This window comes from Syngnathoides biaculeatus, chromosome 11 (genome assembly GCF_019802595.1).
Source record: "Syngnathoides biaculeatus isolate LvHL_M chromosome 11, ASM1980259v1, whole genome shotgun sequence".
Lineage (NCBI taxonomy): Eukaryota > Metazoa > Chordata > Actinopteri > Syngnathiformes > Syngnathidae > Syngnathoides > Syngnathoides biaculeatus.
The window spans coordinates 22,806,048-22,819,732 of record NC_084650.1 but is presented as its reverse complement, the minus strand read 5'-3'; the positions used below and the strand labels follow the sequence as shown (position 1 = coordinate 22,819,732).

The 13,685-nt window shown below is 39.5% G+C and overlaps 1 protein-coding gene across 3 annotated transcripts in view; it reads left to right on the top strand.

Moving 5' to 3' along the window:
• The window catches only part of ctnna1 (catenin (cadherin-associated protein), alpha 1), a 63,635-nt gene extending 50,606 nt beyond the window's left edge, over nucleotides 1-13,029 (top strand). For all 3 annotated transcript variants that reach the window (XM_061834530.1, XM_061834531.1, XM_061834532.1), the window contains exons 16-18: nucleotides 2,883-2,988; nucleotides 9,913-10,047; nucleotides 11,514-13,029. In XM_061834530.1, the coding sequence (XP_061690514.1) occupies nucleotides 2,883-2,988; nucleotides 9,913-10,047; nucleotides 11,514-11,804 (532 nt within the window). In that variant the 3' untranslated portion in view covers nucleotides 11,805-13,029. The remainder of the gene's footprint in view (nucleotides 1-2,882; nucleotides 2,989-9,912; nucleotides 10,048-11,513) is intronic.
• Nucleotides 13,030-13,685: the final 656 nt, after the last annotated feature.

Below are 13,685 nucleotides of genomic sequence, written 5' to 3'. Positions count from 1 at the left end.
TCAAAAGTTTGCATTCACAAAAAGTATTATGTCTTTAAAGAACATGGGGAAGCCCAGAAGATGAGGTCATGGAGTTGGAAGGTCCTGATATGTTGACTGACAAAATAAGAGGTGATTGACAGTACACCTGTGGATGTATTTAAGGCCACACTTCAAACACTGTTTCCTTGTTTGAAACCTGCCTGTGTCGAGCAGAAACCTATCATTGTATCCGTATCAGAGCGGACTTGACAGTTCACTCTTGCCAATAAACCCACATTTTAAGTAGGACTGCGGATATTGTTGTTTCGTTTGAAAGTTTAGTTCCCAAAACAAATATTTTTAATCTAATCTACTGAATTAGTTTATGAAATGATTCATTCTCTGAGGTGTGCCACAGTTACCCAGCCTGCTGTGACCGTAAACTGAAGCATTCGAGTCAGCTGAGCCCAGAAAAGGAAGTGGTCTGTGCAGTCTCTTCATGTCAATTGAGAATTGCAGCTTTTGCGGTGGTGAAGATTAGGTCAATTTTCAAAGTAAAAGACACTGAAATTCAAATCGCAATAGAACAAAAAATATAGAAATTGGTGATTGTTTCTCTGTAGCCCGGTAACAAATGCCTCATGGCCCTGTACCAGTCTGTAGACCAGTGCTTCGTGACCCTCGCTGTATCAGACACATGGCATGGAGGAGATGGTTTGGCTGGTCTGCAGTCCCTCAGCCAATCTGGACGCAGAACACAATGTGGGTTTTCCCTTAACGAATTAGGATACAGAATACAATCCCTATTGATACCCTGTATAAAGAAAAAAAGCCCGCTACACTATAGAATTACACCCAAAAGAAAAAAAATCTGTGCCATAGCAACGTTGCGTAAAGCGAGCAGCATTATAGCAAGGGAACACTATCTGCATGTTTGTGTGTGTGCGTGTGTGCACGCGTGTGTGGAATCATAAGATTCCATCATGCCTGTATGGTATAGGGGCACACAGAAGGTCAGTAGCTAGCTAATTCCACCTCCGCCCAAATTATTACCTCTTCAACCTTGAGCTGGCACAATGCCTTGCCAAGGTTAATGCTGTGTGAGGTAATTGATCCCGACCTCTCATGACAAATCTGTAGAGTGAAAGTGATTCTTGTTGACTTCCTGCATTGCTCATGGCTGTCTGTAGGCCCTTATGAATAAGCCATTTTTGCCTTGAAGACATGCAGTATATTTCGGGGCCACCTGATGTAGAGTTTTGGGTTGCTGGGTAGGGCTCAGTCATATGGCTAACAAACATCGTGGCCCCTGCAGGTGTCTTGTCCCTCATTGTTCAGTGGCTTCAACTCACATGAAAATCTCTGTACACTGTCATTGTGTCAGAGGGGGTTCTTTTTGAGATACCTGACCACTTATGCTACAATTCCTCAAGCATATTTAAATACCTTTTGATTAATTTTTAGAGGAAAAATGTGATAAGACTTAAGGGAAAACCAGGGCTTAGCAGTTACTGTTTCCATCTTCTTATAAGGCTGGGGTTTCTACAAAAAACAGAAATATTCTAAGAAATTACACCTGCACTGTCCAGTGTGCAGATTTTTTGTTTCCCCACACTCGCACTTGAGGAATTTTTGGCTAAAACCCAATCAGTTTCCAACTACTGAGTCATTTTGGATCATGTTGTTCTGAATGTACCAGTACATTTGTCCTTGAATCAGATCAGCAGCAGTTAATCATGAAATAAATTGAATCCTCCCAAAATTAATTGGTACAGCCTTAAATATGTGGGCATAAGCAGAAAAAAATGTTTTTTTTTTTTTTTTCCACATTTTACAAATGTATATGGTTCTTAGTAGGGGTTTAATGACCTCAGATTTCATCCACTCGAATATGGTCTTTGTTGAGTCAGTTGATTCATTGACTTTCTTTTCGCGGTTTGACGGCTGTGCACCATCTGATTTCCTTCACCACCACACAGGCGCAAACAATCACTAAGACCAAATGATAAGCAATTAATCAATCTCAAGCTCTGTCATTGCATGATAGTGAAGCTGTGAAATAACTAGTGTACCCTTGCCCATTCTCGGTTCGACGTATGTGGCCTGGCATATTTGCGGATTTTGTGCCCGCCCCCAATAATGTACCGTATTTTCACAAGCATAAGGTGCACTTAGACGTCTTAAATTCCCTCCTAAATAAACAGGGAGCCTTATGTGTACACCAAAATGTGTGTGAACAACATCTTGAGTAATGACTTGCCTACACTGGCAGTGTGTGGGGCAATGTAAGGTTCTGCTTGTAAATGCAAAATTGCAATTATTCCTCCCTGCCTTGTGAGCGCCATCATATGGTATCTTACATACACTCAAAAGACATACTAGCATTCATGCTAACAATCTAATCAGTGTGTTCGAGTGTACTTCATTGGAATAGTTGCACAACATTTACAGATTATAAAACTTGATGTACACAAAAGGTACTGTACATTTTGGAGAAAATTTAAGACTTAAGTGTGCCTTATGGTTGCAAAAATATGGTACGTATCATACATCGGTATTTAAATACTGCGTCCATTATTTGCAGATTTACGTTATTCACGGGGATAAGGAACGTAACACCCATGAATAACAAGGGAACACTATTGCGATCATCTGATAGCATGTGGGGATCCATTGCTGAACTCATCAAATGTTGATTGTTTTTCTAGAGGTACAGATTAAACCTGAATTAGTATAAAAAACTACATTGACTATGAACTGGTATGTTTGTAATGTGCATCTGCATCATTAGTGTCTAGCCAGATTTTGCTCTGACTGGTAGACCAGCTTCTAAAAACAAATCCTTTCATAATTGAATGTTACTACAACACGTGGCTGCCAATGCAAAAAAAATGTGACAATTTTAAAATGTCGCTCCCTAGGGGGAAAGGACCATTGAAGAATACATCTGATGTCATCAGTGCTGCCAAGAAAATTGCAGAAGCAGGATCGAGAATGGACAAGTTGGGTCGTACTATTGCAGACAATGTAAGTTTCTATTACCATTTAAACCAAAGGTTTGCATGTTACTCTCCACTCTTAATGACATTTAATTTGACTTGCTAATACGGGACTGATGCAGAAAAACACAGTACAAACATTCACTAGTCAATTTAATTTTATCCTGTACACCAGCCTCCCAAAGCTCAGAAAAGGCTCACACTTTAGAGTCCCGCTGATGTAAATAGTCACCATGAGTTTTATTCATGAAGGAACTCTTGCAAATAATAACACATCTTTCGGGATCAGTTTTTCCCTTTTACTCGGCTTGTCACCTTTCTACTTCCCAATTCCAAGATATTCCTTACCCACAATATGATGCCCGCTGACATAGGGCAACTTGTATTTAATATTTTTCATTTCACTATAATACCTGCACATTACTACTCCTCAGGGAGACACTACATGATTTATCCCCCAAATCATTCATGCAGCTTTCAGCAATCTTATCCCCTTTTCTTCAAGATATATTTATTGTAAAAAAAAAAAAAAAAAGGACCTACCTCTGACTGTCCAAAGGTCTGCTGTATTTGTATATGGCAAGGATATGCATGTCTAACTTTGTTCGAAGACACCAACCATAAAGGAAAACATTTGACCATGTCTGACCTCAAACCATGTTATCAGCTCATATTTATGCTCATTGTCACAGCTAACCTGGTTTTCTGAGTTTGGTCACATGACACTCTGCATGTAACGAATTGGTGCGGAACCCTCAGGCTCAGGACCCATCTAGTTTTTCTAAAGCTTTTACAACCATGTGCCACACTCACTCATAACACACCTGTCTTATTGGTGTGTAGTATGTAAGAAAGGGAGATCTGAAATGGGAAAGTAGAGAGAATGGACAGTGCTTTTCTGTGGAGAGAGGAACATCCTCCTGAGAAGATTTCATTCAGTGTGCCTTGCCCTTTTAATTAGTAGCATTGCCAGGTGGTTCTTTCTAAAGTGACTGCATTTACTCATCAAGCATATGTATATTTGGGACATTTCTCTAAAAAGCCTAGGGATGCTGCAGGCGATGCTGATAACAAAAGGTATGCCTTGTATGCATAGTCCAGCAGTAATAGTTAAGTGAATTACCTCTAAGATGCATACATACTGACAGCAGAGCAAAGGCAATGCTGGGCCTGCTCATTAACCTAGGCATATTAATCACATGCACTCCGTGCTTCTGGCGTAGAGGGCCTATGAGATTTTACCCATAAAACATCACCAGATGGTCCCACATTGATATCACAGCTTCTCACCCCTCAATCCCCTTCACGAGACTTTGTCGTGATGCATTTTTACATGTGCTTGGAATGAACAGAGGCATGCAGGTAAGATTGTGAAGGTTTTTTTTTTTTGAGAAACAATACATTCAATTGGGCCTAACTAAATAGTGGAAAGAAATGTATGTTTAGAGATGAGTGGTAGGATTTAGGTCACTGTCGTCTGTAGGGTTTGCACTGCAGTTTATTAAGAATTTATGACCCGCCTATGCAGGGCATCTCGAAATGCTATCAGTCTGCTGATAAACAAGTATTGGTGTATAATTGTGATTTAAAATTGTCAAATACCTCTAAATGTCTGTCTTTGCTTCTTGCCATATAAAGATGCTCATGTGCACATGCAATCATGCTTTATCCTAATAATGAATGCTAACATACATAGTGTACTTTTCCAATTCGCATTCAATCAGTGGAGCTTTATAGTGATTCATGGGGGTATGTTTGTAGACAGTCTAATCCTGGCTCTGTCTTGAGACACTTAACAGACAGGGTTGTAAATTACCTACTACATTGGGGAAGCAAAATCACCCAGTGAGCTCATAAATTCTCAGCTCAGCAGTTGAGGGGTCATCTTTCCGCCAATTGGTGTTTAGACCAACTAAGTACCCACCGTATTTGTTGGTTGAGAATTTTAACAGTTTCCCATAGATTGGCTTACTAAATTAATTCCATTAGTCCTTGAACAGGCAACCAAAGATCCCTCAAATATCCAAGTCTAGGTCTAATAATGGAGTGCAGAGTCCAAAGCAAACATGGTGAAGCAGAATTTAGCTATTATGCTGCAAAAAATAAAATCAGTTGCCACCAGAGATGACGTTAGTCCCAAGTGTGTTTTGAAATTCAGATTAAAACGCATAATGAAAAGAAGTTTTTTAGAGTACTTCCACTTTTCAGTGGTACTTCTAGCACTGAACGTTTTTAATTGTACTTTTTTAGATTTGTTTTTGAAGAAACAACCCCCTTATACCAGTGTAATAAAGATGAACAAAGCAGTTTCTGTGCAAGAAGATTGGCCTTATTAAATAGACAGTAGTCTTACGTTAGTGCCAATGTTTGCATTAGTTGTACTTGCACAAATTTGACCAAATCTGACTGAACCACAGAAATCCCTTGGTTCACTTCTCTTTGGAACTCAACAGGTTATTGGCAATGGCTCATTAAAATGCAGCTGTGTCAGTAAATACTGAAAATTGGCATGTCCTCTGGGTGAAGCGTCCTTAAAGGTCAGCAGCTCTGCCTCTGTGACGTATAATAGAATTCAGCAAAACTGTGTGGCATTACCAGTGATTGGACCTAACCTTCCTGATCACCATCATGGACATTTAGCCACTGCTTTTCCAGGGCATAATATGCAGTAGACTAAGTATTGTCAATACATGTTTAAGTGAAAATTTCTCCACAGGGCAGAAATCATTCCTGTCAGGTACACAGACACTTTCGAAACAAAGAAAAATAGAATAGTGTGGAAAAGTTTATATCCACAATAAAAGTTACATTTTCATATATTATGTATTTATGACCCACAATTGAAACAATTTCATGTTTATTTTTACATATAGTTGAAGACAGAAGTTTACATACACTGTGTAGCAACATCAGTCTGAAGTGAAATCAGATTAAACCTGTTTTCTGTTTTAGGTCTGTCAGGATCACCTAGATTTTTTAATTTAGTTTTAAATGCCACAATGCGAGAATTTGTTGTAATTTTTTTCTTCAAGGTGAAAAGTTGACATACACAAAGAATTGTCCTTAAAGAACATGGTGAAGCCCAGATGATGTCATGGCTTTGGATGGTCCTGATAGGTTAACTGACATATGAGTGAATTGACGCCACACGTGGGGATGTTTAAACATGACCCTGTCCCAGCTTTTTTGGAATGTTTTGCAGCCATAAAATTGTAACATAATGATAATGTAAAAAGTTGATCAGTTTGAGCATTAAATATCATCTTTGTATTGTATTAAATTCAATATAGGTTGAACATGATTTGCAAATCATTGTATTCCGTTTTTAACCAACAAAATGTCCCAGCTTCACTGGAACTGGGTTACAAATTGGTCTGATCAAATATTTTTTTCTCCCCACACAGTGAACATTGGCAGGGTTGTACAGTTTATACATTAAGATACCTTGAATGAAGTCTGCCTAAATTCATATACATTGTATTTTGTAAAGTAAATGTAGTTAAAATTCAGCCTGTGAATTCTTGACAGGGAACCACTTTATCTGCGTTATCCAAACAATCTTAGGGGATCTTGTCACTTGTGTGTGCAACTACTATATGTGCTTGTCACAGTTAGGGAATCTTTGCAGAGTGAAGCCAGCAGCTGAACCGAGTACGAGCACAAGTGATGCTTTCACAGTGCTCTGGTCTCAGCCGTCTGAATTCTTCCCCAAGCCCCTATTAGCATGGCTGCTGCATTCAGCCTAATCGCAAGTCTTGGCGAGTGTGTGTTTTTGTTTGCACACACATGAAAGTGTGTGTGGTGTGTGTGTGTGGTGTGTGTGTGTGTGTGTCTCTCTCTCTATATATATATATATATATATATATATATATATATATATATATAGACACACACACACACACACACACAGTAGTGTTCTTACAAGGTGCAGTTGAATCCTCCTGTTTCCCTTCTTACCAGTTTTGGATATCTCATATTTACTCCTACATACAGTTTCCCCTCTGGCTAATTCTCCATCCTCATGCTTTCTCCAAGTGCTTGTTTTCATCTTTTTGTTGTTCTCTCTGGTTTTTAACCTTTTACTGGTTCCCATATTCTTCTTCCTGCCATCTACGTATTAGTACTCATCTGTAAGATGATCATCCCCTCCAGCTCTCTTCCTCCTCATCTTTTGTACTTTTCTTTAATGGAATGCCAACTATTACATATCCCTCCTCCACTTGGCCCATATTTCTATTAATCAGGAGTAGATAATGATTATAATCCTATTTTATTCATCATTTCACAGCACATCTGTAGAGGGCCCAATATGGGCATACACAGGAATATGCACTTTGGATCAGACGTAACATTGTGATTTGAAATTACTTCAACTGAAAATCCCCAAGAAAAACGTGGCAGTCATTTGGGAGTATTTTTGGTTTTAGGGTACAGACTTCATTAATTAAGTTTAGAAGTTTTCAAGTTTGGATCTTCAGTGCTGCAGGCAATTGCCATGTGTTTCTGTTACTGAGAAGTAAAAAATGTTGGACATTTGGCAAGGTTTCTTCACTTGGGTGGTGGATAGTTCTATTATAAGATCTAAATCTCTAATATTTATAATATTTTGAGATGCAAGGTATTTTAACTGTTGATACTCTAATGTAGCATCAGAGAACTCATACATATATAATTTAATATGGTGTTGTTTGTGATTGCACGGTGGAAGAGAGTTTAGCACGTCCACTTTACAGTTCATAGGTCATGGGTTCAAATATGGCCTCCAACCTTCCTGTATGGCGCTTGCATGTTCTCCCCGTGGGTGTATGGGATTTGTCTGAGAGTGTGAATGGTTCTGTCTATATGTTCCCTGCAATTCAGAATGTACACTAGCTCCAGTACCATGTGGGACTGTCTTGAGCATAAGCAGTACAGCGATGGATGAAAGGCTGGGATGCATGGATGTTTGCTTTACTAAAAGCAAAAGTAGTGTAAAACTTCTCATTTTAAATGTAAAAAAAGTTAAATTCTGAAATGTAAATAATTCAGCATGATTTTAACTACAGAACAAATACATTTGGTGGGAAATCTTCATTTATACTTGCATTTTGTAATCCCCCTTCATGTTATCATTTAAAGGTATGCCAAGAATTGTGGACAGTCACAAGTTTTATTTTAGGATACAGGATAAATTTATATAAAAAATATATATATTGTATAAAGTGCAGATTCTAAAATGTAATTTGAGAATATCTACATCCAAATTAGAGACGATTTAGGAATCACAGTTCTTCACCCATTTTTCCAGGGCCTAGATGTAATTGGACAATTGACTCAGGAGGCTGGAGAAAATGACAATAACAAGGCTTCATGGGCTATCCCCTCGTTAACCTGTCATCAGTTAAACAGTTAATAAAGGGTCTGAGTTGATTCTAGCTGTGGCCTTTACATTTGAAAGCTGTTACTGTGAACACAACGTGCGGTCAAAGGCGCTCTCTGTGGAGGTGACAGACCATCCTGAGGCGGGCAAAAAAAAAAGAAGAAATCCATCAGAGAGCGAGGATAGATGTGCGGAGTGGACAAATCAACAGTTTTGTACATTCTGAAAAAGTGAGTGCCCTGGTGAGCTTGGGAACTCAAAAAGGCTTGAGCGTCCACAGAAGACAAGAATGGTAGATGATCGCACAATCCTTTCCATGGTGAATATAAACCCCTTCATAAAATCTACAAAGTGAACAACACTCTCCAGGAAGTGGGTGTATCAGTATCTAAGTCTACCATTAAAAAGAAAACTTCATGAGTAAATACAAAGGATTCACCACAAGGTGCAAAACATTAATCCCCCTTTAAAAAGAAATGGGCCAGTATTGACCCCCCCTCCCCCCAAAAAAAAAAAAAAAAAAACACTTGAAGCAGCCCCGTTCTGGAACAATTAAATGAGCCTGAGATCAACTGGTACCAGAACAATGGGAAGAAGAAAGTTTGGAGAAGAATTAGAACAGCTAATGTTTCAAAGTCTACCACATCTTCTGTAAAACATGGTGGAGGCAGTGTGACGACATGGGCATGCAAGACCAACAAGCATGCAACAACTGAAGACTGTTGCATTCAAGGCCTGGGAAACCTAGCATTCGGTGATATCCATGAGTTAGACTTCAGGCAGTCATTGCTAAAAAAAAATATTGAAGTACTATTTTACTCAAGATTATTTCTCAAATTACTTACCAAGCCCAGTCTCCTTTATTGTTGGATCATGAACTATGACATAACTGAGACAAGCGAGGCCTTAAGTTTTTAAGAAGTTGTCCTGGGTTCCTTTGTGACATCGGGGATAAGTCGTCGCTGTGCTATTGGAGTCATTTTTGTAGGCTAGCCACTTCTGGACACGTTCAACACTTATGTTTTCCATTTGTAGATAATGGATCTCACAGTAGTTAGCTGGACCTCTAAAGCTTTACAAATAACTTGGTAACATGTTCACACTTTCTCTCATCCCAATTTGTAAGGATTGTGGTATGCTTTTGCAGCTCTTTGCTGACAAGTGAGAATATTAAGTCTCTGGTAAAATTCAGCTTTTTTTTTTATCATTGGTATGTAAAGCATATTTCATTAGCTTGTATAAGAAATGTACTATCTAAATTTTTGGAAGTGCAGTGTCTTTCAGATTGCACTGATGGTCGGCGGTCAGTCTAGTGACTGTTTTTAATGATTGATCCATTCAACGGGGTCACAAAATCCAGGCGTTATGTACTTAACTGTAATACAAAATGAATCTTACTGTTTTCATTTAAAATGCCAAAAAATTAATGAAACAGATCTTTTTCCACCCGGTCTGGATCACCTGAGAATCCTGCCCAAGCCTGATTTTCTATCACGTGATCAGCTCTGGACTTCCATAATAAACAGTCCATTTTGATTGTATACATACATTTGAATGTAGCAAATTTTTTTAACATAAGAATTTGTCTTGCAGTGCCCCGACTCAACCTGTAAGCAGGACCTTCTCGCCTACTTGCAGCGTATTGCCTTGTACTGCCACCAGCTCAACATCTGCAGCAAAGTCAAGGCTGAGGTTCAGAATTTGGGAGGAGAGCTGGTTGTTTCAGGGGTAAGTTCACCATTTTAATCATGGGCACCAGGGAGGCATTTATAATTTACTCTTCAATGTACCCAGCCACCAAAGTAACTGAAGAGTTGCAGAGCAGTTAAAAAGGATGTTAAATGACATATGAAATAAGCCTAACTGTTGGTGAAATGTTTTGACAACTCCTGAGATGGAGAAGTTGAGTGTGGAAGTCTCTAGTTGAGTGTGGGAGTCTCTATGGTAACTGACTGAATCCTAGGAAAGAGGAAGTCTCAAAAAGATTCATATCATTCAGTGAAAGATTTTCAAACGCCACTTATCGTATGCAATAGTGTTGTGGCGCATGTAAACAAAACAGCTGGTTAATAAAGTGTCACTTGGTAGCCTAAGCTCCTGTTACATGAAATCAACAGATTTACAATGCATAGAATACATCAGGTAGTATTCTGGAAATAGCCTTTAAACAATGTGTTCAGTTAACTCATTCACTCCCATTGATGGCTGCTGAATTCAAATGTCCATGTTAAAATTGAGGACTAGCAATTAATCAAAGACTCAAGCTTTCACCATTTTAACTCTTATGTTTTCAGTAACAAGTGGGGAAAAAAGTTGGTCACTTTCTCTCATGTACAGAAGTTTCAATGTTGTGAAGTTTACAATAGGTTGACAGTATATGCTTGTAATTCAAATGTAATTGTATAATACATACATATATATATAATGGCCAGTGTGGTTATAGTGTAATTTTCTAGACAATATGGTTAACCTTAATTTTTTCCACTTTTTGACCTTTGAAGTTCCACAGTTCCTACATTTTGTTACCTGGGCACCTTGTCATGCAGTTACTTTTTTTTTTTTTTTATAATTTACCTTCTGCAATTATATGGGTGTGGTGTGTGGTGTGTGTGTGTGTGTGGTGTGTGTGTGTGTGTGTGTGTGGTGTGTGGTGTGTGTGTGTGTGTGTGTGTGTGTGTGTGTGTGTGTGCGCGTGTGTGTGTGTGTGTGCGTGTGTGTGCGCGTGTGTGCGTGTGTGTGCGCGTGTGTGCGTGCGTGTGTGTGCGCGTGTGTGTGTGTGTGTGTTTTTAAGTGCAATTGGTTAGTGTTAACCAAAAGTTAATTTCCTTTGTATGGTAGAGAAAGCAAATGCTTCCCACATATTATATCCTGTGCTATTTCTATTATTGAAGATGTGCAATGGTTGCAGGGTTGTTAACACATTAGCCAGTTACCAGTGAACCTGATTTTTCCCTTTTCAGCAGAGCTTGGAAGGAGATTGATTGGGCTTTCAATACTTATCATAAGTGTCACCAATGTCTCGGAGGGTTTTCAATTGAGATTAAATTACTGACCTTTTTCTCCATTCTTTAATTCCTTGCATACGTTTGTAAAATCCTGAGGTTTTTAACTCTAGGCTCCACACAATGCCGTTTTCTTCATATCACCAAGGCTAACTATTTTTACACCTCTCACTCTCTTTCTCACCTTAACAGTTGGACAGCGCCATGTCTCTCATTCAGGCCGCCAAAAATCTGATGAACACCGTGGTGTCCACCGTGAAGGCATCGTATGTCGCCTCCACAAAGTACCAGAAGAACAAGGGTATGGAGGCCCTCAATATGCCCGCCATTTCCTGGAGGATGAAGGCACCTGAGAAGAAGCCTCTGGTGAAGAGAGAGAAGCAGGATGATGGCCAAACAAACCGGGTCAAGAGATCTTCTCACAAGAAGCATGTCAACCCTGTTCAGGCTCTGAGCGAGTTCAAAGCTATGGATAGTATCTAGATCCTTTGTCATTTTGTTTATATAGAGAGATCAAGCTTGGCTTTTTATCAAAAAGAGCTTTTAAGATATTTTTTTTGAAAATTGAAATCTTTCCATTGGTGTATATGTACGTCTGCCTCATCTCAGTTCCATAAGACTACTGTATACTGTCTTGTATGGAAAATAGTAACGGATCAATTAGACACAGGCATTTTGTTTTGTATTTTTCACATGTATGACTTAATTCCACTGACTATTCTCATATAAGTTGTATTTCCATCATGCTGGGGTTCTCTGGTCTTTTTCAATCTTTGGTAATCCATCCCAGAATTATCAACTATGCAAATTCCCAACTGCCTTATATCAACTTGAGCAATATTTGGTTGTCACCAGCAGGGCGTATTACGAGATTTGAATGTGACCTGGCCCACTTGTAACAAACCAAAGTTAGCACTATATAGTCACTGATGTCTCTCAAGTGATTCTTCTCTCACCCCCCCCCCCCCCCCCAACCTGAGCTTTATCAGCAATCCAACCTTTTATTTGGCCATATAATCGAGACATGGACTGAAAGACGCGTATAAGCCACACGCATAGGCCCCCTGTGTCAGTCCAACTGTGAGCTTTTGAGACTTATTGATGAAGCCTTATAAAATCCAGTGGGCCCAACAGTCAGTGAAGTATGCCTGTTCTCTACACAGCTGATGGGCATCATTGACTGTCATTGAGGCCAACCCCACAACCTAAGAAGGGGTCCAAATTGAGGTGTCAGTACTTTTCTCTCAGCCTGGGGAGATTTCCTCCCTAATATGGCTTGTTTTGTATTCTATTCTATTTAAAATGGTCACCTTTTTTAATCCTCCAACAACTGTGTTAAAACCTTGAAATTGTTGCTTGAACTAACAGCTTTTTGATGACATTGAGTGTGAGGCTTATTTTTTTCTTTTAAATCTTTGTTTTGGTTTCCCCATTCAAATTCTGTTTTGTGTGATTGGCATCAGTGAGCTAATCCCAGATGGGCTTGTATGTGCTTACTTTTGAGCCCCACCCACCCCATGCACAACTGAGATCTCAAAGGTTTGTCTCCCCCCCACCTCCATTTTTCTTTGGTTGTATTTGATTTTGGAAGAGACACAACGTTGCTGTGGATATTTTTCTTTATGGCTGACCTGTAAGTACACGCTATACTGAATTCATGTACCTTCTTTCTATCTAAACAGTTGAATTAAACTATCCTCTCCAATAACTTTCTCCTCTCAAGTTTAAGCTTTATTGTGCTTGCTTCGTAGTGTTGTAAAAAGTTAGCCAAGATAAAAGTGAAGTATTGCTTTTATCAGAAGTGAGTGGTTGTTGATGGATGCAAAACTAGGAGTGGATAACAAAACAATTTCAAAATTGTAAACATGAATCCTGAAAATATGCGGTTCACATTTAAGTGCCGCTGAACACACTGAAGGGCAGAATCTCCAGCTGCATAAGGTTGCCAACTTTCCACATGTTTTGGGGTTTCGTAATAAAGATCACGGGCAGCATGGTTGTGTGGCTTCTTAAAGTGTTATCCTCAGTTCTGAGGACTGTGGTTCAAAACCTGGCCTTGCCTGTGCGGAGTTTACATGTTCTCCCCGTACCGGTGAGGGTTTTCTCCAGACACGCCAGTTTCCTCCCACATCCCAAAAGCATACATTCATTGGAGACTCTAAATTGCCCCAAGGTGTGATTGTGAGTGCGACTGTTGTCTGTTTCCATGTGCTCTGCGGTTGGCTGGCAACCAGTTCAGGGTGTACCCTGCATGCTGCCCAAAGATAACTGGGATAGGCTCCAGCACTCCTGTGACCCTTGTGAGGTTAAGTGGCTCAGAAAATGGATGGATGGGTAATACCAATGCTAATGCTTTTAGATCGC